Source organism: Gymnogyps californianus, chromosome 1, assembly GCF_018139145.2.
Source record: "Gymnogyps californianus isolate 813 chromosome 1, ASM1813914v2, whole genome shotgun sequence".
NCBI lineage: Eukaryota > Metazoa > Chordata > Aves > Accipitriformes > Cathartidae > Gymnogyps > Gymnogyps californianus.
In genome coordinates this window covers 164,571,011-164,595,683 of record NC_059471.1, presented here as the reverse complement: position 1 = coordinate 164,595,683, position 24,673 = coordinate 164,571,011, and the positions used below count along the sequence as shown (strand labels likewise).

Genomic DNA, 24,673 nt, shown 5'->3' with positions numbered 1-24,673 from the left:
GTCTGGAACCAACGAAGAAGGAGATTACTCCCTCAGCTCCCATCTCGCACAGTCAGATAATGCAGGGCCACACCAGGATACCTAAAATAGCTATTTATTGGAAAAAGTATTATGACCATTTATAGATGCTGCAACACAATTAGTACCCCAAACAGAAAGATAAACTGAAAACCTAAAGTCTTTCAAATCAACAAATATCTGAGCTCAAAGTCAATGATCAGCACAGAAATTGTAAATCACAATATCATTATTTTTTTATTTAAAAACTCTAGAAAATGCAGACAGAACACAGGCATCTTTGCGTGTACAGAAAAGGCAATTCAGTTTGCATAAGCTTTTGATATCAGTTAACACTGTTTATGAAACTGTACCCTGCCTACTGCATGCAAAAGGCCAGTAGCAGGGCTGCACAGGCAGAGTCTACAGACGTGATTATTCTCACTGTTGGGTCAGAAGCTCTCGCTCTCTGTTCAGAGTGTATGCATGTTATGAAAAAAAACCCCCATGCTGCTGAGATGTGCAGCTCTGTTCATACCAGGTTTATTATTGGTCTTCCTAACATCTGAGATTTCACAGGAGAAATTTTGAGAAATTTCAGGATTTTGATCATATAGCCAGAAAGGACTGTATCCACAGCCTACACACAAGTTCCAAAATGAACCCGGGAACACATAAACCAGGCAGCACTGTGCCCCTCCATTCCTCACCCACACAGGTAAAGATAATCTGGGACATGAATAGGTCCCTTTGGATTCAGGGATGGCCTTAGAAGGGTCTTTGCTCCTTAAAAAACTTCAAAAGCCTAACTCTTTGGCTGCCTTGATTTCCCTTTTGATTCCTCCTCCCCTGCACTGCAATCACCAACTGCAGCTAATAGCTTTCCCTTGTTTTTTTTTAAATTAAATATCTGCTCTTTTTACCCATCCTGACTAGGTGCTCTTGCACACAGGTGACTGAAACTCTCTCGTGAGGTCCACAGCAAAGCTCTTACAGGGTTCAGCAAGAGAGAAAAGGAAAGCACATCAGAACCTCAGGTTTTCTCCTTTTACTGCTGAGATTTGTTCTCAGAAAGCAGGCGCATATCAAACAGCTCGACCGGCCAGAACCTGGGATGCCATATGACAAATCTCTTTCAGCTCCAGGGGGAAAATGGCTTTTGGAAAGCATCTGAACTTTGGGACACTTAAGCATCAGAGGAGCACACCTCTTTTAGTTGAGGCAACAAATTATACAGGCACCCACAGTAGCATGGTGTGTGAGCATGTTCCCACTGCAGGCATCCTGCTGCCTCCCTAGCAGAGCTGACAGCTATAATGCTGGTTTGATGCCTAACAGTTAAACATTGCCAGTCTTCCTAAAACAAGGCCCACCCTTACTATTGTATTTGAAGTTTCCGAAAGCCTACTCATTATTTGACGTAAATCCCTGTTTTCAAGAACAGCCAGGTTTTCCTCCTCCTTTAAAGAAGACAGCTGCTCTGAGTAGCCCTTCAGAAACTAGTACCATTTAAGAAGAGAGTTTTTTTAAAGATCTGTACCCACAGTAGTTCAACTAGATGCTCACCACTCTTCAAATGCACCCTCAGATCACAAGTAATAGGCACCTCCTTTTTTCACAGCCTGTATTTTTCTAATTCAATTAGATTACTACACACATTTCAGCTTTGGGCCTTGTGTAGGCTAGTTTTAAAGAAATGTCACACACAAGTAACAGGAAGGTGATGAATGATCTTGGGATCTCCACGTCACATTGTCCAGCTGCTAGCTGGGATCAGGACATAACACATCCCAAAATGTCTCTCCTCAAACAGAAGGATAGCTGCAAAGAGAAACCTGGATCTTCCTCTAAATGACATTTCTCAGTCAGATGACAGAAGCATTGCTCTCCTGCACACTATGAGTCAACATAAAGGATGCTTATTTTCACTGCTGTGTTGGTAGCAATGCCTATGTCCCTTTAGACTGCTTTTGGAATGGCACAGATAAAAGCAGCGTTTTACAGCTGCAGCAAGCTCAAGAAGACAAAAAAGTCCCTGTATGCACTTTCATCACGTTCCCCTGCCTGCCTCAGGTGAGACTAGTAGTCTGCCAGCACTTGGACGTGACTCCTGTCAGGCACCAGTCTTGCTAATTAAGTACTTTTGGCTGTCTCAGCATTGAACTCTGGGAGCACAAGGGAGATAAAAGCAAGCCACGGAGAGATCATAAGAATCTGTGTGGTTAAGGACCTGGTCTGGAATGAAGGAGCAGGACTGTCAGGGGGGTCTGCAGTGTTCTTCTAAAATGGTTGGTCCATAAAAGACCAAGGCATAGGTGTGGAGGAAGGGAATGATGGTTTTCTGCCTCTGCCAAATTATCAGTTTATTTTGAAGAGGACAGGAACATAGCATGGGGAGACTATCAGTGCAAGCCAGCACCATGGGGAGCCAGACCCTCACTCTTTCACAAACCAGACCTCATTGCGTCGCCCATAAGGCTTCATAGGGGGGTCGTAACCATTGCAGAAGTAGAAATCCTTGCGGTATGCAGCTTCACTCCCCAGAGCAGACTTCAGCTTGGCAGCATAGTTCACGTAATCCATCTCTTTGGCATAGCCACCAAACTGCCTGCAAAGAAACCAAACATGGAGAGGTGCTGAGCAGTCCTGGCAAAGCACAGAAAGGAAGAGAGGGAGAACAATATATAGCCACAATATATTTAGCCACACATTTTGGTCCAGGTCCCGCCAACATGCACTCATGCAGGCACTGTTCTCTGTGAATCAGCACGCTTTGTCTGTGATAGATTAAGTCTCAAGGGTTACACAGCTAGGGTGCAGTCATCCATTGGCAGACCCCAAACAGACCCACGTATATCAGTCAGCAGAACGGCCCTGCCCTTTGAATCAACGCCATATCAGAGGAACAGCTTTCTAGAACACGAGGTTATCTCCAAGTCTGCTCAGCCCACAGTCCTTACATGAATGCTGTCAACAACCATGTTCACTGTGGTGTGAACAATCATCTGCTGGAAGCCAGATCATGAAGGGAAGCCAAACTCTAGCTAGCCCAAGGAAAAGGGGAGGTAAGAACAGAGAAGTTAGCAATTACAGCCCACAATGCTATTTAAAAGGGGTGGGCTGGAATCGGTCAGTTTTATGTTGACCTCCCACCAACAGGAACTGTTTCCACATCAACCTGCACCTCACCACTGTGCCTCAGGGCCAAGGTTTAAGATAAAACAGCCTGTTCTTGCAGAAGTGGCCCACACCCACAGCAAAGGCCAGGCAGCAGTCGCAGGCAAGGGAGGAGCCAGACACTTCAGAGTCAGACAAAATAGTTCAAGCAAGGAAGCAGGGGAACGTCCAAGGGGTTAAATACAAGGTGAAGAGCTTTTTGCTATTGTGATGCTAGTTTGAGTCCAGCTTGCCAGTCAACAGTCGAAGACAGTCAAAGGTGACTCGAAGCAATGCAATGGCTGCTTGTTTCCATGATGGACTCTGGCATGAGTCCATCTAAATGAGGCTTCAGCTGACACCTGTAGTTTGATCCGAACCACACAAAAGGACATTCTTGATGACTAAGAACCATCTTGATCCCAGAAAGTGTGGAAAACAATAATTTTCAGATTAGAAATAATTCAGTACCTTCATATTCACCCTCCCCTGCTCTTCACCCCCCCCAGGTGAAACAAAAAGCCCTTCACGGCTACCCTCCACACTTGTTTTCCCAGGGAAAAAAAATCCATATTCCAAATCGGTGCAGCATGACAAATGATAAGAAATGACATGAAACACCTGTCTTGAGTCTAGAAAGACCCCTCCATCTCTTCCTACCACACGCGCCCCCTGTCCAGCAAGTCACCTGGTAAAACAAACACTGCTCTTCAGAGCACGCTAGAGACCTCAGCACTTGGGACTGGAAATCCCAGGATGCGTTCCTTACGTGGAATAAATGGTCATCCCCTGTCTTTCTTCAATCTTAATGCTTTCATCACTAGGACAAGGAGGGTTGACTTGAAACTGGCTTGGGATCCGCAGAGAGACCTTCACTTTCTGCTGTAAGGAGCCATCTTCAGCAGGAAAAGCAGTGATGGAGACAGGAGCAGTCATGCCCATTCCAACCCCTGAAAGAGACACATAGACATTACTAGAGAAGTCTAGGTTCTTGGGAACTCACAGAATTAACAGGCGATTCACAAAAGCTAATTTTAGTTTAGGAAAACTCCTCACACTGAACTCCTTGTATAGTCAGTCAAGAGTAGGGTCGTCTGGGGCATGCAGAACAGCCACATTAGACGTCTCCTTGGGCCAAACTTCCCTTTCCACTGACTACACAAGGACCCTGGGAGATAAGGGCCCCAGGTGACCTCTGGAGGGCTTTTTATGAATGGTCCTGGTTTTGTGGCTCTCAACCATATAGCTCATGCCACCGAGACACTCTGTTCTTCTGACAAATCACTCCTAACACAACAGGGTCTATAGTTCCGGGGCAGGTCACTGGCACATGTAAATCTACATCAGTATTTAAATTGTTATCATCTGCACTTAGTGGTGAGCCCATAGGCAATACTGGGTGACAGGAGCTTTCTCCTAAACCCTTCCAAATGCTTCCAGACATCCTACAAGTTCCAGTGCCCCAAAACTCAGAACTGTTATGGCTTTCAGCAGGACTGTCCATGCTGTCCACCACTCCAGGAACAGCATGCTTCTTTTCTGCTCATTACTGCCGAGAGGTACCACATGGCACTGAAGAACATTTTTCTTCCCTCTTCTTCTTCAGCAGTAGGGAACATCCAAACCTCAGGATCATGCAGCCACAGAACCAGTTGAGATCAAGCCATCGTTCTTATTTATTTTGCTTTGATACCGTATGTGTCTCTGTGGCACATGTTATAGAAGGCACCCTTTCTCCTACCGTAACAGCAACCATCACCTTTTCAAAACATGCTGCTGTAAATGCCATTTCCCTCTGCATCCAGCTCCTACTCCCATACAGACTATACAAGTGCCTCTGCCAGATGCCTGAGAAAGGTGTGCGAGCAAATGTATATGTCTCAGAACTACTCTGTGGTCATCTCCTCCTGCTACGGATGATTACCGATGCACATACTTTAGTAAATTGAGAACTAGAAGCAATCACCTGGAAGCACCATTATAAAACATTATGAAGTACCATTAAAAAGCAAGCTCATTGTTCATTACCCTTTCATGAACAAAAATAGCCAGAGTATATGATAAAATATCAAGGTCCTAAAAGTTATTTCACTGCCTACAAGGGCACATCATAGAACTGAAGTGCCCCAGATACCCTGGATTTCATCAGCTACTGCTCACGCAGGGAGCTGTGATAGATACACGTGTGCCTGTCTTCACGTTATCCCAGCTGAAAGGTAACTCATTCCTGCTTAAACAAATAATTTTTGAGATTTTACCCTGAAACAGAGATGGGTTAGGAGTGGACTCATAGCATGAGTTGGCTGGGCACGCTTTAACTTGTGGCAAGTTTATTTTTCCCAGCGAGGGGCCACCCCCATCACAGACCTCCGGTGCCAGGAGCTGCAAGCCAGGTGGGCCCGCGGTGCTGTCGCCTCCATCCAGCCGGCTTTCACCAAGCCTCTGCTAGCGGCGGTCAACCACAAACATCCACCAAGCCCCGCGGGGCGGGGAGCATCTCTCACCCTTGTCATTGGTTCCTCCGACGTACTTGAGGAGCTTGAGCACCCCTTCCTTCGAGGCTTCGTCGAATGGCTTCCCTGCCACCTCCACCACTGCAAACCGCCCGCCCTCGCACGCCCTCTCCTCGTAGCTGAGCTGCTCCTGGGGAAGCAGACAGGAATGGAGAAGCTGGCAGCTGCCCGGACGGGCTGGGAGGAAAGCGCTGCCCAGAGGACACCCGCTCCCCCTCTTACCGGCTGGCGCAGAAAACCCCCGGGGGAACAGAGCCCAGCTGCCCGCCCCGCCACTTACCTTCTCACCCTTGCTCAGCACCCGGTAGGGCCATGCCTCCACCGTGCTCAGCAGGGAGTTCTTGATCATGCCCAGCATGGCGCCGCTCGCCTCGGCCCGGCTCGGCCCCGCTCAGCTCGGCTCGGCTCGGCTCGACTCGGGCGAGGTGGGAGGGCCCGGAGGGCGCCCCGCCGCCTGCAGCGCGGCGCACCGCTCCCAGGGGGCGCCGAAGGGCCGGCTGCGCCGCGGCGGCGCGGAGCCGGGGCAGCCGGGGTCGGTGGGACTTGGCCGGGAGGAGATCCGGCCGCGGCGGGGTCTGGGAGCGGAAAGGCGGCGGCCCTGGAGGTGAAGTAATGGAGGGCGCCGAGAAGTGTGAAGAGTAATAAAGTGCGGGACCAGGTGGTATTCATCTGGGGCAGAGAGGAAATCTGCAGGAAATAAAATACAAGCGAGGGGAAGTACTGACAAAAGTGTGTAATATATAGCGTGGAGGGGCACAGCTTTCCTGAAACTGCAAAATCATAACTTTCTTTTTTAATAAACGGAACTAAGGGGGATCACAGTTGTTGTCTTTTAAGACAGTGAACTTAAGGCAGTGCTCCGTGTCTCTGTGGATGTTGTAAGCTTTAGGTAAGGGGTAGATCTTAGAACCTGCTGCTGGTATTTGCTCTCGATCCGCTGACCTCTGCATGTGTTCACAGCCCAACCGCTCTACTCCGTTTAAAACTCCAGCCAGGTCCCTTCCCAGAAATATATGTAAATGGACACAACAGGAGGCTTAGATGGCCTATATAGCTGGATATATTTATGTGCACGGAGGACTTGGATCCTTCATGATCACAAGTGGGTTTTAGTTGTATAAGCCACGTCAAAGGACAAGTGCCAGCTAGAGAAAGTGCCTTGCCCAGGATCGTTTAAGAAGAGGGTAGCTGAGGCAGGAATCGAATACCAGTCCCTGGGGCAGCCATGGATCAGACCAACCTTTCCAGGCAGATCAGGCAGAGGCACCTCAAGGTGCTTGCTCAGCTGGACTCCTGCCTCCTCAAATAGAAGCTGAGTGGCACAGAAGCAGGCGGATGCGTAACTTCCCTATACTCTTAAAGAGAAAAAAAGAAAATTATAAAAGAAATGTGGCATTAAAGCATTTCCATCTAGAGAGAGGGTCGTGCAAAGGCAAAGAAGTTAAAGCAGCTGGCCACGATCATCTGATCAAACAGGCCATGTTCAGGTCAGGGAGCAGGCCTGGAGCCTGACATGGACTTTTGCAGAGTGAATGACAGGGGCTGCTATCAGTGGTGACAAGGCCACAGTTCTAGTCATTTATTAACCATTTATATTATTTGGTTTATTCACCATTATGCAAGAAATCGCAAAATTGTAATATACATTGCATGCTACAGTTTGTTTTCTTTTAAAACAAACAGTGAGTTTCTCCATTGAGAAGAGGAGTTTTGCCAAAAATACCAGCTTGCACATATCAGTGTAGGAATACATGGACTGGGTCAGACCAGAGGTCCATCTTGCCCAATCCTCTGTCTTTGGCAGAAGCTGGTGATGGACATCTAGGTAAAAAGTAAAAGCATGCAGTGACCTGGTCTGGCCTCCCACCCCCCGACACCTGTGACTGAGGGACTGAGGGAAGTCTCATCTTTCTGTTTCAAGTAGTCCTCAATTGATTTTATACAACTTCAGGTTGCCTGATAAAATGCCCATGTCTAAAATATGAACATGAAGACTGACATTTATGTTGTATTCTTCCTCCAGATAGGCCAAAGTGACCAGCAGTCCCTACAGCCCCAAGCAAAGTGTGTAAAGCATCCCCCAGAGGGACCAGCACTCTGTGCAAGCATGCAGCTGATGGTACAGCACAGCTTAGTAGCTCTGAATGCAGAATAACGAGGAGGGGGCCTTTCTCTCCTGTTATTCCTTGTAATTTAGGTAAATATATTCTGGGATCAAAATACTCCACATCTCCTGAGAAATTATGATGACAACTTCACCAAAGGCACAACTGGTTCTTTTTATCAGCCTTTTCACAGGCTTGATTTTTCCCTTGTCTAGCTAAGCAGTGTTTCAAATTCCCAAGCAAAAGTCAAGGAGAGACCTTCCAAGTTAGAGTTTTGTTATTTTCTGAAAACCTGAACTCAGAGAATTTACATCCGGGAAATATTTATCAGATTATCTCATACACTCCTCACACCTCCCCCACTCAACTCCCAGGTTGCAGCCAAAATGCTGACTGTGTTACTTCTTCTGGTTCATTCTGAAAGATTTCATACGAAACTAGCTTTTCCCCTTTCCCTCTGGAGGTTATTGTAGTGTCACTGAACTTCTTTCCATAAACTCAGGCCTTGGGCATCCTTAAATAGCTAGTCTGCATCCTCACTGTTTATGACTGGAGAGTGTTTGCAAAACAACTGTCATGCCAGCCTCCCCCACAACCATTTAGACATAAATCCATTCTTTATTTTTGTTCTCATAAATTGCTTCGTCCAGACCTTTAAAAAAACAGTTTGTTTTCATCTCTAACTCTCCTGCCTATGTTTCAACAGATTTCAGGTACGCAGTTGGCTGCAACGCTGGATGGGAATCTCTGTATTGGATTTACCTTTAGAGACCTGAAGGGCAAGCTCACTCTATCCTCTGTTCAGTGCATAACTTGATTTCTGCACTGGTTTTTATCACCAGTTTTACTGTCAGGAAGCCACAGGCAAAGACAAGCTGAAGGCAGGGTATTCTGGGTACTCCCTGAGGCACCAAAGTCCTTAGGGTGCATAGTTGTTCTTCTTCTACAGATCTTAGTTGTGCTGAAGGAAGTTGGGAGATGTCTGGAGGTCAGTGCTTGCATGTGGAGAAGATACTCTGCGAATTAGACACCAATTGAATTATTATCTGTGATTTGGGGGACTGAACTGTCTCTTAAGCTATTTTGGAAAATCCTTCTAGACACCTATCTATGCCATTAGGTATCTAAATAGTTTTGAAAAAACATCCCCTGGTTTCCAAGGGTCTTGGCAGAAGTCAATGCGATGTCTTTCAGAATGCTGGAAATTCTGAACATATCTGCTGAATAACAAGGTTCTGAGTGCCCAGTTCCAGGCAGCTAAAAAAAAAGCTCTTTGCAGAAGATGGATGTTCAAATTTGGTCTCTAGAATCTGACACATCTTCAGTCTTGAACCGTGATGAACAGACCAAGGTTATCCAACCCTACCCACCCTCTGAACGTGTGAACAAGGCATTCTTTGCACTGATGGAGAATAGGTTAAGGCTGTATTTTAAAACATAGCTTCCTCTTCCCCTCCCTGCCCAGCTGGAAGTGCCAAGCACTAATCTATCTTTCTGCATTCATCGAGCATTCAGCACTTTCGAAGATCAAATTCTCCAGCTGTTTCAGATAGAGTGCTTTAAAAATAGGACAGAGAGAGAAATTCACCTGATCTTTACAGAAAGAGCTTCCTCTAGTAAGCAGAAAGAACGACTGTATAGCCTAAAGGTATTCACACTCAAGTAGACTGAGCTTGTCAACTCATTTTGCTTGGAACACAAAACAGCCATCATTGAAGAACAGGGTCAGATTTCATCTACTGACCTAGGTTTGAAAGGCAGCAACAAAATGCAGAAGTTCTGGTCTCCTTAGTAAAGCTGACTTGTATGTGCTTTACTTTATTCTCTCTAGCAGCATCCCATTGAGAAAGGCTTAAGCAGATGAAAAAAATAAAGATTTCCCTTTTTTTCTGGCAGAGAATTAACTCCTCTGAGGTCTCCTGCGAGCATACAACCTTCTCCTATGCATCGGAAGTCTCCGCAGCTGAGTATTTCCACGCCTCTGGCTCTGCAGAGCGTTCAGTCGGATGGGAAGGACAGTTTTGCTGATGACATTGAGGCGTTCGTTCAGTTCTTCTAGCCTTTTCCTTATCGACTGGACTTCCCTCACGAGGTTGTCCACAGCTGCAGAGACAGGGCGGAGACTACAGAGAGAATAATACAGGAGAATAACTCAGTGTGGGGAGTGTTCCTGAGCATGCAAAATAATTTACCATGGCCTTGTGTTTCTTGGTGGGTAAGGGCCCTTCATGATGAAAGAGTTGCAAGCAACCATTAAAAGATGTTTCCAAAGCCACCCTGCCCCTTGGGTGGTGGGAATTCATCTGAGATGCCCCTGTCTGAACCCAGGAAACCACGAGCTTCAGGACTAGCATGGGCAACATGGTCTTTCCATCACCACCGAAGTACAGCTGGCTCGGTGCCAAATGACAGCTGGTTTATGAGCTCCCAGAAGCACTTCACAGCATTCCTGCTTTAAGGGAGGAGATGAAAACCATCCTGCTTGGCTGGAACCAGCAGGGGTAGAGAAGAAGAGAGCAGCAATGCGCAGGGATCACCTATGAGGACTTCCCAATGAAGGGCAGGCTGCTGCATGCCATGGTGCAGCTGTGATTGCACAGCCCCTGGGTCATGCCAGGCTGTGCCTCTGCCTGAGCTGAGGGAGGGGGAGAGCCAGGTTTTACATCAGGATTTGGCAAGGTGAGGGCTGCACTGGTGCACCAGTGTGCTTGGGAGTAACCCTGTCCCTTCCCTTGAAGGGCTTTCTCTCAGTCTCCCTTTGGGTGTTACAAAGCTCTGATGCACACTCTAATCTTACCTGATATTAATTAGTATTAATTAGCCTTGCTGTTAACCAGGAGCAGACTTGGAGGCTGGGCCAGTGATTCCCATGGATTCCTGTCGGTCCTCAACATTTCTAATGGACCAGCCTGTGTCCTTCCCAGCAAACTCTTAATTTAAAGGCCTATGCAGGAAATATGGCTGAATAGTCTCATTACATCGCCCTGGACTAACGTTAGAGCTTTCCAAATACATGACTTAATGTCGGCCCTGATAATCTTAGGCACCAATGAATTTCAGCACTGGCAGTGTGAAAATTGTGATGAATTCTGTGCTAATAACAACAGCCACCGTGCAGCCAGGGAGAAATCCACTTGATCCCAAAGGCCAACACATAATCTATCAACTATATCCTCCTGAAACCCTAATTTGTACAGATATTGTGTGACCTTCTAACTAGTGCCATTTTATTCTTCTAGCCTTTCCTCTTCAACTGGTTCAATGCATAGCAGTTGCGGACAATTTTTTTTTTTTTTTCTTTTTCCTAAAGAGAAAGCTGAGTTGTGGAAGAGGACCACTTGCTTTACGAACAATTCTGATTTAAGTGATATTTGGTTTCTAGCAATTCCCAGTATTCCCTTCTCTCTCTCTTTCATTGCCTTTCCCACTCCGTTTCTGGAAATATGAGATTGAAGTAAATTTTGTGAGTGTGCTCAATCATTAATATTTCCTGCAATGCAAAGGGGGGAACATGATGACATGGACTAGTGACTAGCTTTCTCAGATCTGGATGTTAGAGACTGAAATAAAAAACATCACAGGCCAAATCAGCTTCTTTTCCCTGCCCTGTGGCCAAGTCCATGTGTGGATTTATAGCACAATTCATTTTTCCAGCCTGTTCTCACAGGAGTGAGGTGCCAAGGACAGCCTACATTTTCTTTAGGATAATTCTTCTAATACCGTCATGGCAATTGAGAATGTTTCACAATAAATAGTCAGCAGAATATTCAGTTTACTAGAGTAATCAGAGCTGCTAGCACAACAGATGCCAAGACAGTGGGATTCATCTCCCCACAACTGAGCAATCTGAAAGTTCATCTTAAAGAAGATGAAATCTGCTCAGGGAAGGACACCCAGGAGAGGACTGAATCCTACCTCCAGATGAAGGGAATTACCTGGAGAACTCAGGCAGTAAAGCGTTTGGGTTGTTCAGCAGAGTGTGCTTCATTTGCCAGAAGATGCTGTTTCCCCATTTCTCAAGGGTTTGAGTAATGCTGTTAATGCCTTCTATGTTGACCTTGTCAGCTAGGTTAGCAGGACGTCCATGGAAGAGAGGAAAATAAATGTGACAGAACAAGAAAACATGAGCCAGTGGTCTGAGTTTGATTCCACTCCTCATCACTTGAACTGAGTCGCAATGAAATGCCAAATATTAAACATATGGAGGATCTAAATTAAAAAGCAGATAACTCTCCCTCACAGCATAATTCTCTGCCTCCAGGTGCCCAAGTTTTCTGCTGTCACTGGATACCCCAGCTGATTATTTCTAAAACCATTTTTCTCTCCAGAAATCTCAGCAGCTACCCAGGAATCAAGAAAGAGCACTCATGAATGAGCACTGTTTGTGTCACTCCAAGGACAAAATAGGCGAATCTTCAGCTGTGAGTTACTGAACACCTCCCAGGCTGACGCACCACCACCTCTTACCGCCTTCTCTGTAGTTCCATTTCTGATGCTGGTCCAGAAAGTCCCCCTGGGATTTACTGCAGGGCAAGAGGACGAAGAAGAGGAAAAGAGGAAGAGTCACCATGATGGCTGTTGGTAGGATCTTGACTTCCCCCTGCTCTGTGGAGACAAAAAGTCTTGCTAACTGCTTTATTTCTCTCTTTCCTCTCTTTCTCAACCTCCCATCTGTCACCCCAACACCAAATTTCTCTCTGATGATGTATTACTTTAAAATGTTGTTCAAGTTGCTCAGCCTAGCTTTTACAGAAGCGCAGGGATTCTTCTTTTTCACAAGTACAAACCTCCTTACTTTTTTTTCAAGCCATTGAGTGGTACAGAGATGCTTCATCAACTGGCAGCAGCTAGGAAAGCAGCTTTGCTTCATATGTAGCCTTGTTGGGATAGCACCTTATAGCTATAAATGTTCTATCAATGTCAGGAGGAGGTACTACAATGTACGGAAATAGCTGCATCCCCACTTTGCAATTAGGGAAAGCAAGGTACCAACCAGTGAAGCAATTTATCAAGGATTTAATAGAGGCCAGAATAAAAAATTGTTCTTTTTTATCTGATCCACTAGCCAGTGGCAATAACTGAGATGCTGCCCAGTGATGGAGCCTCAAAGGCAACCCCACCCTCCGTGTACTGTCTCCACCTTGCCCTGGTGTCAGGGGGTCAGTTCCTCCTGAGCAAATCTGCAGAGTAGACAAGACAGAGTATATGAACTGATGTGAGCATTTACCTAAGCTCCTTGTCTTCTTTTGAGTTTACCATCATTCCCAAGCCAATGGAAGTCAACCCTAACCTACAGGCCTGCCTGGACAAGTCCCATCTCTAAATGTAAGAGGATAGATCAGCCTCTCCACAGCTTACTCATATTAATTTGTTATTCTGTCTTAATTAAGTAGTCCCTCAGTGTTGAAACTGATATTTTTATTTTTTTAAAATGTCATGAACAGCTGTTCTGGTAGAAACTGGCTGGAAATATCAATTATGCACATATTGCACATAGCAAACAGTAAAAATGCATTGCCAAGTTCATGGGTTTTAGTGATGATTTCAGTCATCTGTAGTCACAGTGATGGAGGGGCTCATGTGAGAAGTGGGCACATTCAGAAAATCCAAATTATTCCCCTGTTCAGGTACATGCATCAAAAGTTGAAGACCTGACTGCAAAATACGAGGACATTAAATTGCTTTTTGAATATCATATAACCCCCATCTCCTAACCATCTGGGAAGAATTCAGCCACCTCAAAACCTACTAGGAGCTATAGCAGATAAAGCAGTATATAAATAAATCCTTTTACTTTGTGCCTTTCTTACATTCAATCACTAGTGTATTTTAATTGCAACTCCATTTATTTTTCTATTTAAAATAGCAGTATGAATATAGCCATACTGATGGAAAATGTCATGTTACTTTAAAAATAATACTTTCCACCTGTCAGGATGTATTTTGTACTCAGTATTCTTCTTCTAATTGCAGTATTCATTTAAAGGAAAAAAATAAATTACCTTCTTCCTATGTCGCACATACATACACCTCTTCTTCCCCCCAACTCAGAGCTGCCAAAATGAAGATCTCTAAGAAGGTTTGATGATATCACCAAGGCACATAATAAAAAGGTCTTCATGGACCTTCTTGAAACTATTTGCATTGACACCACAGCTCCTCTGCCTCTCTGCTTTTCCAGATAAATAGTCCAGCCTCTAGATTTTTTTTTCTCTTTCTTTTGATGACTATGCACTGCACATGCCTTTTTAATCTTCTCTGATGAGAAAGGACTTACCAGACGCCAGTGTCTCTAATTGCACATGATTTGAAAATGATGCCAACATCAAGGAGGCAGTGTGGCTTCCCAGCTCATTTTAAAACTTCCTGAAGAGATTGTCCATTCCTTACCCTTTCCACCTCCCACCTGTTTCAGTACCCCAGGGATGGGATACCTTCATCTTTCTGTATTTGTTAAAAGAAGGGTGGTGATAAATTCCACCTACATCTAATACTGAAAATCCACCCTACTTGATCTCAAACTTTTTAAAACATCAGGTGTCCAAATGAATCACAAGACCCGCATGGTCTATTTGCAGGGCCCCTCACGGACCAGTTTCTTTGTAGCTTTGCTCCCTGCATTCCTGAGGGCCTACTGTAATTTATTATCATAGTAAACATCAGGTTATAATCATCGTTGAAATAGATTCCCATATCTCAGACACTTACACAGAAATTGAGCAATCTTCCCTCTCTTAGGTGGAATTGTAGAAGGCAAATGGATATTCACTAACAAGGTTTCTAGCAGAAAAAGTCTGCAGGGTCATCTGTAATAGGAACCAGATCCCAAGCCTGTTGCAAATATGTCTTCAGATCCACTGCAGTGTTGCACTGGAAAATACTGTCAGGGTAGAACACAGATTGACAAGCAGGGAAAACTCTCTCACATCCTTGGATGAAAGCTTTTTCCTAAATCCAGAGAATAACACTAACAACATAGTAGCTTTGTGTCGTGGTTTAACCCCAGCTGGAAACTAAGCTCCACTCAGCCCCTCGCTCACTCCCCCCACCCAGTAAGATGGGGGAGAGAAACAAAAAAAAAAAAATCTCGTGGGTTGAGATAAAGACAGTTTAATAGGACAGAAAGGAAGGAAAAATAATGATAATGATAATAATAATAATACAATAATACTACTCAAACAATTAGAATATACAAAACAAGTGATGCACAACGCAATTGCTCACCACTCACTGACCGATGCCCAGTTAGTTCCCAAGCAGCAATCCGCCCCTCCCAGCCAACTCCCCTGTTTATATACTGGGCATGACGTCATATGGTATGGAATATTCCTTTGGCCAGTTTGGGTCAGCTGTCCTGGCTGTGTCCCCTCCCAACCTCTTGTGGCCCTCCAGGCTTCTTGCTGGCTGGGCATGAGAAGCTGAAAAACCCTTGACTTAGTATAAATACTACTTAGCAACAACTGAAAACATCAGTGTGTTATCAACGTTATTTTTCTACTAAATCCAAAACACTGCACTGTACCAGCTACTAGGAAGAAAATTAACTCTATCCCAGCCAGAACCAGGACACTTTGTTATTGTTACTATTAATTACAATAATATGGCATGCTCTCTGTCAGAAAGTCACATCCTATTCTGCCCTTGGAGCAGGGTAGGCTCAGTGATTCACTGGACAGTCTCTTCATCTGCAAGCAGTAAAGACAGACTTATTTGTCTCATTATTACACAATATTGTTTTTCTTCTTTTAACCTCTCAATTCCTCACTCCGACACGATAAAAGAGCTCTGCTAGCTCAATACCCCGAGCACAGCCCTGCCAGGATTGGCAGTTGTGCCATCCAAGCCTGAATCCCTGCCCGAAAGCAAAGGAGCGCTGTCAGGATTTGAACCCCCATCTCTGTCCCTCTCCTGTTCACTCTTTCTGGTTCTTACTGCTCCAGTATACTCCATTTCCAGTGCCCATCCCTCCTTACACACAGCGGGGAATGACAACAAAGCCCTGAGATTTCACTGGTACCTGCCCCAGACTTTGACACACTGAGGTCAAGTGTGATGACTGAAGTTCACTACTGCTCATGTGTTGTGCTGCCTGCTAGGATATGGGGGAATTGCCTAGGTTATCCTCTCCCGGTGCCAAACACAGCTTCATTTCAGAGAGCCCTCTCTCCTCTGAAGCCTGAGGAGAACACAGTGTTCCTATTGCAGACATGTGAGTTGTTGCATTACGATTCAGAGCTTGCCTGCCCCTTGTATATCAAGAGGGCTTGAAACTTTTCCCTGCACGTCTGACTGCTCTAAACACATATGCTCTCCTGATGCCATGCATGAGCATCCTGGTGTGTTAGCTCAACCCCATGCTTGCTTTGAGAGAAGGATTTTGTTGATTAGAATTAGCAATCACTGTAGTGATACCTAAAATGAAGGATTTTTTTGCTGCAATATTGGACTGCAAGTGAATTAGCTTTGTGGTTTTCATTTGAGATCCGTTCTCCTCATAATTTTCCCAAGTTCCTTTCGAGCTGCTTTCAAACTAAAGCTGAAGAGTGATACTGGGTTTTGGGCTATTTGCAGAGAAATAAAATATACTTTTAAATGAATCAGGGAGTTTGATCTCAGGTAAATCATAAATACATAAAATGTAGCTCTCACTCCAATGGTAATGGATATTTAAACATCAAAGTAAGTTTAAGATTCTCAAGGATCTCAATAGATAATAAAGGTATTTTTGCAGACTGTTGGAATTTCTCTATCTTTATTTCCATATGCCATATTTTAAGAATATTTTAAGGTTCTATTACTTACACACACCCAACTAAAATGTTCTGGTTTATGTATAAAGTCAAAGAAGGTTTAGGTGCTATAAACCAAACAGCTTCACATTAAAAAAACATATAGTAGCTGCACACAATTTCTTAGTTAATGCCAATTCTGCCAGAGCTCCCAGACTGGGATCCTGAAAAGACTCTGAGCTTTTAGAGGAGAAAGCTGCCAAGACTGCGAGTCCAGAACAATCAAAGAATTTGCAAGCTCTACTTGCAAAGCAGATGGCATTTGTTAGCTCTCCAAGCAAAAAAAATCAGGGTAATATAAACATTAGCATATGCTTGTAGTATTATGTAATGGTGGAAAGATCAAGAAAGATGCCAAAAGCAATTTAAAAAATTGGATCCTACAATATTAACTCAGCCACAGTGGTACAGCTAGAATATCACCTGTTTCAAAAGTCCTTGTTAAAAATCCATTGTAATGTATTATTCTTCAGTTTACATGTGTGTGGGTATAATGCTGTATGTTGGTACCTGCGCACAGCCAGCTTTGGGTTATGTAGGAATACCAGTATCTTGACTTTTTCAAGTTTGGCAACATATTTGAGTTTAAAAGTGCTTTTGCATATAATTAAGAGTTACACTGTTCATTTGCTACCTGGATGTTGTGTGAAAGCAAAGAGCACCTGAATCCCTCCAATAGCCTGACCATCCTGCTAAACAAAGGGATCTGATTGACAGCCCCGATGATGGACAGCTAGGGTGATGCTGTTGCCAGCAGGCAGGCATACTGATGCTAAAGAAGAAAAAAAAAAGCCATCCAGGTGCAAAGCACACATCTACTGCAAATCATAACATTAGTAAAGTACTGTTGGTTTTGAGGAGGTAATAGACACCTTTTGCCTCTTCTCCAGGTGTACCTGCTTTTTCAGGATATGTCTTATCTCCATCTCTGTCTCATTTAGAGCTTGGTGCTCCCTCTTAAGAAGTTTCCTCTCTCTCCCTGGATAGGCACCCACAGACCTTGCATTCTCCATGTCTGCTGTCTTGCTGTCTCTAAGGATTTGCTCGCTCTTCCTTTCTCCCTCCTTCTTTCACTCTGCACACCCCTGTTCTCTGGAAATGTAGCAATCCTCCAAACTCCAAGTCCATGCTAGTCTGCACATGTTCCCTCCTCTCCTGGCTCTTCCCACAGGTGCCTTTAGAGTCCCTTAACCCAACAAGCTCTTTCCGAGGTGGATGGATGTGTCTCCTCCAGAGGAAGAAACAAAATATTCCTGGGAAAGAAGGCAGAGAATTGCATACAAGCGTTACCTGTGCTCTTGAGGCCAGTCCTGTGACGAGGCTTCCAAATCTCTGCCTCCCTACTTCTCTTCTCCTCACCACCCCCTCTGCATTTCAGCTTGCAAAGAGTGACGTGTCCCTCTTCATTTCCCCGCTTTCCGCGTTTCCACAGTCTTTCCGTGGAGCCTCCTCCAGCTGTACCTCTCCCACCCCTCCCTCCCACTCCTGCAAGCTAGCCATCTCCCCCCACACATGGGAGCCGTATGGGAAGGAAAGCCTGGGCGATGGAGCCCCTCTCGAAAGCAGCTCCGTCTGCAAGGACACCCGTATATCTTTGCCCCGGGTTCTTTTGGGCAGCTCTCAACCGCTGGCTCTCCAGCACAGCTGTACGACTTCTCTTACTAGTCACAGTTTCCACTATGCAGCGCTTCTCTCTGGCTGCTTGAACCCTCCGGCCATCCAGCCATGAATTTGTTCACCGCATTGTTCCTGCCTTTTAACAAACATGCCAATTAATTCCCTGCTGATTAGTTCGTTCCTGATGCACTCTGCCAAATCTATTTCTGGTGAAATAAACAAGGAGGGATGAATCGGCTGTAGTGTTGTTATTTTTTTTCCCCCTGCCCTGCTCCCCCAGGTCCGTGCCTGCCAAATCAAACAGGCTCAGGTCTGGTCAGTACTCAATAAAGAGATTTCCGAAGAAACACAAGGTGTTAAAGTGATGACTTTTGTGAAGCAAGAGGTGGACCCCCAACTCTGGTCCCATGTCCATGTCAGACTGACATTTTGCTGTGATTTGAGAGGATGTGCAGCTGCCACAGCCCGAAGCTGCACAATTGCTGCACACCCAGGCTCATGACTAGACCCATGGCACTGCTTGCAAGTGCCTTGGCCAAATCTGCATTCTTCCTGATATTACTTCTCCAGTATCAGCTGGCAACAACATCCTCTGTTTCCTGACCAGCCTATTCTTATTTAACTCCATTTTCCATAGCCAAAACGTCTGCGCTCAGCAGTGAGAAAAAAGATGCTTTTCGCACGGGGCGAAGAACTGTCCAGCTGCTCAGAAAAAAAGCAAACACCCAGAAGTAAGGAGCCAGAGGATATGTGCAAGTGTTACAAACAGAGCAGTTACAAACGCAGTATTATGATTGCAACAGAGTGATGCTGGTTTACCCCAGGTGAGGAGCTGATCAGGAGGAAAGTTGAGTGGCATCCTTCTAAGCACAGTCCATAAACAACAGCCAGCACTATCATTTAGTCAGCCATTCACATCCACTCAAGAGAGAGGTCCAACTGGGACCACACTCAGGGGTATCTGCTTCTCTGACACCAGAAGCATGTGCGTTTGGCTGCTCCTGCTCCCTGAGTCCCGCTGGCTGTGTGGCAGGGAAATTTCTGAGAAGACTGCCTTGTTTATGAAGCCTTGCCACTGAAACAGCAGGACACTCATTTGCAAAGTTATAAAACACCAGTTTTCAAAAGCAGCCCACAATATACAGGCTTAACACAGACCAGCCTCTGGAGGAACTGGAAACCTATTTTTTCAGGGCTAAAACAAGCAAACAAAATGTCTAGGCAACAGGCAAATAACCCAAACAATCATCTGTGTCCAGCTGTTCCCCATTCAGCACGCGGCAAACACAGTCCTGTTACGCTGCTGTTGCAACTCCCTGTGAAGAGGAAACAAACTGCTGACAGTCAGTGTGGGATGGAGATGCTGGATGGAGGAAAGCTCTGAGCAAGAACCCCTCCACGGCATGGCACAGAGACACCAGCTGAGTGAACCTGATGGGGAAACCCACACAGGCGTGGCAACACACTCCCAAAACTTTGGTCCAAACCCAGCCTGTGCTGGTGAAGCGTTGCACTGTGTGCCTGATGTCCTGGTCTCATGCTGGCAGCGTGCTACCTCAGCACGGCTCTCAGCAGGCAGGAGTGTGTATCACAGAAATTCCCCATTCCCTGTGCCTCCTCAGGGAGTAGTGAGGGAGGCAGGACAGGAGGGAGCTGTAGCACTTCCCTTCCCTGTCTCCTGCCTGCTACCATCCACATTCCCAGTGATGTGAAAGGAGCACTGCCCAGCCCACCATCACCACTGTGGCTGCATTCAGAGACACCCAGTGCCCACATGCCATCACTGTACCACACTAAGCAGAGATTGGGAACTTTAATACAACCAACTAACAAGAAACTCCCTTTTTTTTTGTTGCCACATCTCTGTGACTGTGTTGTAAGCAACTGCAGGGTGTTTGATCTGCTCTCCTGCGTGAGGACTACTGGTTGCAGTCAGTTTTCTAAATTTGAGTAGCCTCAGCATGAAGCTCGCTTATGATATGCAAACAGGCTATTGCACATGTCTGTCTGTGGTTCTCTCAGGACACACAAGAGCTCCGAGACAGCAAAATCCCCCTGGCAAGAACAACACCTGCAGAAACATTTGTGCTCATTTTCCCAGAGCCCAGTTTAGCCTGCAGACTTTGGGCAGGTGCAGATTTAGCAAGCTGAGGGCAAAAAGGGCTCAAACCCTCCCTGTAAGCCCCTGTGCCTTGCAGGTTGTTTGTGCCCAGGGCCATCTGGAACGGCAGCAGCTGTGAGGTTCTCCTCAATGCTGCCGCTGTGTCCAGCCCTGGCTGCCATACACACACTGAGCCAAAATACCCTCAGAGTGCAAAAACTGGGCACCGTGAGTGAGATGGAGTTGCAGAGGAATTCCTGACACCTCCCAGGGACCAGACGGCAGGCTGGCTCTGAGATGTTGACAGCTGTAGGGCTGGAGACCTTTTAAAAGTCCACACATGAGCCACCAGGGATTTCAATAAAGCTCTGAAGTGCCACAGATGCTCCTGTGCAATTATTAGGATTATCAGTCTTTGGAGCTGCCCCAGGGCCTGCTGGCCACTGCTGGGCTCTGACTTGGCTCAGCCCCATGCACAAGCCAGAAAGCAGCCTGCCTGAAACAGCTCCTCTCTCCCCAGGCTGGCTTACGGGGCCAGTCACCTCCACCACTGCAATGCCCGTTCTCTTGCCCGTCCCTGTGCAAACCACCACTGCTTTGAGGTCTCGCCCACACAGCTGCAGTCACTTCTCTCTCACATCAGATCAAGGCAAGTGCTGAGCTCCTGTGAAGTGTTGCTCTCCCGCCTGGTACCACTTCATGCCTGCTTTGGACTGCTGCAAATCAGTGAGTGAAATGTCTCTGCTGCTTGAAGCTTCCTGCCTTGCCCAGCTGGGATGAAAGCAAGGGCTGTCTGCCTGTCACTGCTCCAAGCACAGGCACCTGCAGGAGGACTCAGATTGCCCACGGCATGGCCACGAGCTCACGTGGGGAGGCAAGGCTGTCAGAGGAAGCCACAAAGAACAATGAGTGACACAGGCCTGGCACTGAGAGACTGCACAGCACTTCATAGCACGCATCGACCAGATGTTGCCAGACCCAACTGGTTAGAGGGAAGAGGGTAACTCCCAAGGGTGCATCAAGATGTATGCTTGGAGCTGGGCAGTTTGCAGGATTCTGCAGGAGACACTGCCTCCCCTTGTGCATAACATATCCTCTCAGTATCTACTCTTTCCTTCTCTTCATTTATTGCTTCTCCAGTTCACACACCACTGGGCACTTCCCTCCAGGCTCACAGCCACAGGACTCTCACCCAGCATTCGCAGAACAATACTGGGACTGGAGGAGTCTCTAGAGACGGACCCATCAGGGATTTGGCTGGGGCAGCCCCCCACGGTAACTCCCTCAACTAACACACACCATGCCTGCCCCGTGACAGTATGTGGGCACACCACACAGCCTTGGGACTGCACAGCTGAAACCTTTGCAGAGCTCCAACCATCTTTTGGCCTTTTGCTCATGCTGGGGTCTACAAAGGGCTGGCATTGGTTTTACTGCCTGGGCTCATTAGAAACTCTACAATCATCTGCACTATTTAAAATTGCCTGAATTGTGCTTGCTGTAGGTACCAGCAAACTTGGAGTTCTAGCAAACCTGCTAGAAATGTTATTGTCACTTGTCCTGGTTTTACTTGCTTTTGTTGTCTCTTCCAGTTAGCCTTCACTGCTTGAACAAGCATTTCCTGTTTATTGAAATATCTGCTCCCATGTGAGTCCTCTGTCATGGAGGGACTCAGTGTCATGGTTTAACCCCAGCCGGCAACTAAGCACCACACAGCCGCTCGCTCACTCTCCCCCGGTGGGATGGGGGAAGAGAATCGGAAGGGTAAAAGTGAGAAAACTCGTGGGTTGAGATGAAGACAGTTTAATAGGTGAAGCAAAAGCCGCACATGCAAGCAAAGCAAAACAAGGAATTCATTCACTACTTCCCATGGGCAGGCAGGTGTTCAGCCATCTCCAGGAAAGCAGGGCTCCATCGCACGTGATGATAGTTACTTGGGAAGGCAAATGCCGTAACTCCGAACATCCCTCCCTTCCTTCTTCTTCCCCCAGCTTTATATTGCTGAGCATGATGTCATATGGTATGGAATATCCCTTTGGTCAGTTGGGGTCAGCTGTCCCAGCTGTGTCTCCTCCCAACTTCTTGTGCACCCCCAGCCTACTCAGTGGTGGGGTGGTGTGAGAAGCAGAAAAGGCCTTGACTCTGTGTAAGCACTGCTCAGCAATAACTAAAACATCCCTGTAATATCTACACTGTTTTCAGCACAAATCCAAAACATAGCCTCATACTAGCTACTATGAACAAAATTAACTTTATCCCAGCCAAAACCAGAACGCTCAGCCAGGCACGGGAGGAAAGAGGATGGTGCTCCTGGCCCTGTCCATGTAGCCATGCAAAGGAGAAGGGCAGGATAAGAAGAACAGGTAAAAGCATTAGCGTAGCACTAATAGGAGTGCAAAGATGCAGGTTATTTCTTCCCTCCGGACACCTGGAGGAAGGGACAGCTGAGAATAGCTCCTGTCCCAGCAGCTCATCAGGAGGCGATTGCCCCTCTGATCTTAGAGCAGAACTGCATGTACAATCACTCCATTGTGCAGCTCTACCAGTGACCTGCTGTGGTGGGTTGACCCTGGCTGGATGCCAGGTGCCCACCAAAGCCGCTCTATCACTCCCCTCCTCAGCTGGACAGGGGAGAGAAAATATAACAAAAGGCTCGTGGGTCAAGATAAGGACAGGGAGATCGCTCACCAGTTACCATCACGGGCAAAACAGACTTGACTTGGAGAAATTAGTTTAATTTATTACCAATCAAAATCAGAGTAGGCTAATGAGAAAATAAAAACTAAATCTTAAAACACCTTCCCACCACCACTCCCTTCTTCCCAGGCTTAACTTTACTCCCGAGTTCTCTACCTCCTCCCTCCACAGCGGTGCAGGGGGATGAGGTATGGGGGTTGTGATCTGTTCATCACACATTGTCTCTGCTGCTCTTTCCTCCTCAGGGGGAGGACTCCTCATACTCTTCCCTTGATCCAGCATGGGGTCCCTCCCACAGCAGACAATCCTCCACAAACTTCTCCAACGTGAATCCTTCCCATGGGCTACGGTTCTTCACAAACTGTTCCAGCGTGGGTCCCTTCCACAGGGTGCAGTCCTTCAGGAACAGACTGCTCCAGCATGGGTCCCCCCACGGGGTCACAAGTCCTGCCAGCAAACCTGCTCCAGCATGGGCTCCTCTCTCCACAGATCCTGCCAGGAGCCTGCTCCGGCACGGGCTTCCCACGGGGCCACAGCCTCCTTTGGGCATCCACCTGCTCCATGGGCTGCAGGTGGACATCTGCGCCACTGTTAACCTCCATGGACTGCAGGGGGGACAGCCTGCCTCACCATGGTCTTCACCACAGGCTGCAGGGGGATCTCTGCTCCGGCATCTGGAGCACCTCCTCCCCCTCCTTCTTCACTGACCTTGGTGTCTGCAGAGTTGTTCCTCTCACATATTCTCACTCCTCTCTCCTGGCTGCAATTGCGCAGGTTTTTTTCCCCCTTCTTAAATATGTTATCCCAGAGGCACTACCACCATCGCTGATGGACTCAGCCTTGGCCAGCGGTGGGTCCATCTTGGAGCTGGCTGGCATTGGCTCTGTTGGACATAGGGGAAGCTTCTAGCAGCTTCTCACAGAAGCCACCCCTGTAGCCCCCTCACTACCAAAACCTTGCCACGCAAACCCAATACACCTGCTCTAGCTTGAGGACCTTCAATAGCAGTGTTTAATGTGGGTCCTTTCTGTACCGGAGGTTCTTGTGTGGGCAGGCTGGAGAAGGCTGTAATTTCTGGCCGAAAGGTGGCAAGAAGCAAGGCAGTGGGGTGTGGGACCCCACCAGTTAACCCTGCCCTGCTGCAGCCCAACCCAAACCTCTTTCTCCATTTGTTTGCATTAGTCCCATCCTTTCCTAAGTGATTGGCAGCTGTACAAGGGGAATTACTGTACAAAAAGGGCAGCGCTTTTCACTTGTGGGACATTCAGTGTAGGCTGGTCCAGTGGCTAAAGCAGAAGAGAACTGAACAAACTGATTGCAAGGGAGGAGGGACATTATGCATGGCTTGTCCCAGAAAGAAATAAAGGAGGGGAAAAAGAGAAGATAGCTGCAACCTGGGTGCAGGGCTAGCGTGTGTTATGTGGGATTTCTGGACAAGGCAGCTGTCCCCACATATTGTGTTCCTGCTGCTGTTCAAGGACATCACCCCTCTCCTTTCGTGTGGAGTGACAGAGAGAAGTTACTGAAAGAGGTGACACTGAAAAGGTTTCCTTATGGTGTGTCCCACCATTTTTGAATCAAGTGCAAAGTCTTCTGCACTGGCCCTATTAGGTGGAGCCTGGATATCACTACAATTTGTGTAGGTCAGGTGAATATTGCATACCCGTAGAGCAACTCCAACACATCAGCATTTCAAAG

General features: G+C 46.7%; 1 protein-coding gene across 1 annotated transcript; it reads right to left on the bottom strand.

Annotated features, from left to right (window-relative positions):
• Positions 1-236: 236 nt before the first annotated feature.
• On the bottom strand, positions 237-6,169 carry HEBP1 (heme binding protein 1). The gene is made up of 4 exons (XM_050913814.1): positions 5,947-6,169; positions 5,658-5,796; positions 3,923-4,103; positions 237-2,605 (listed from the first exon to the last, which is right to left on the bottom strand). The coding sequence occupies exons 1-4, from the start codon at positions 6,022-6,024 to the stop codon at positions 2,434-2,436; spliced, it is 570 nt and encodes a 189-aa protein (XP_050769771.1). The 5' UTR covers positions 6,025-6,169; the 3' UTR covers positions 237-2,433.
• Between the last annotated feature and the right edge of the window lie 18,504 nt (positions 6,170-24,673).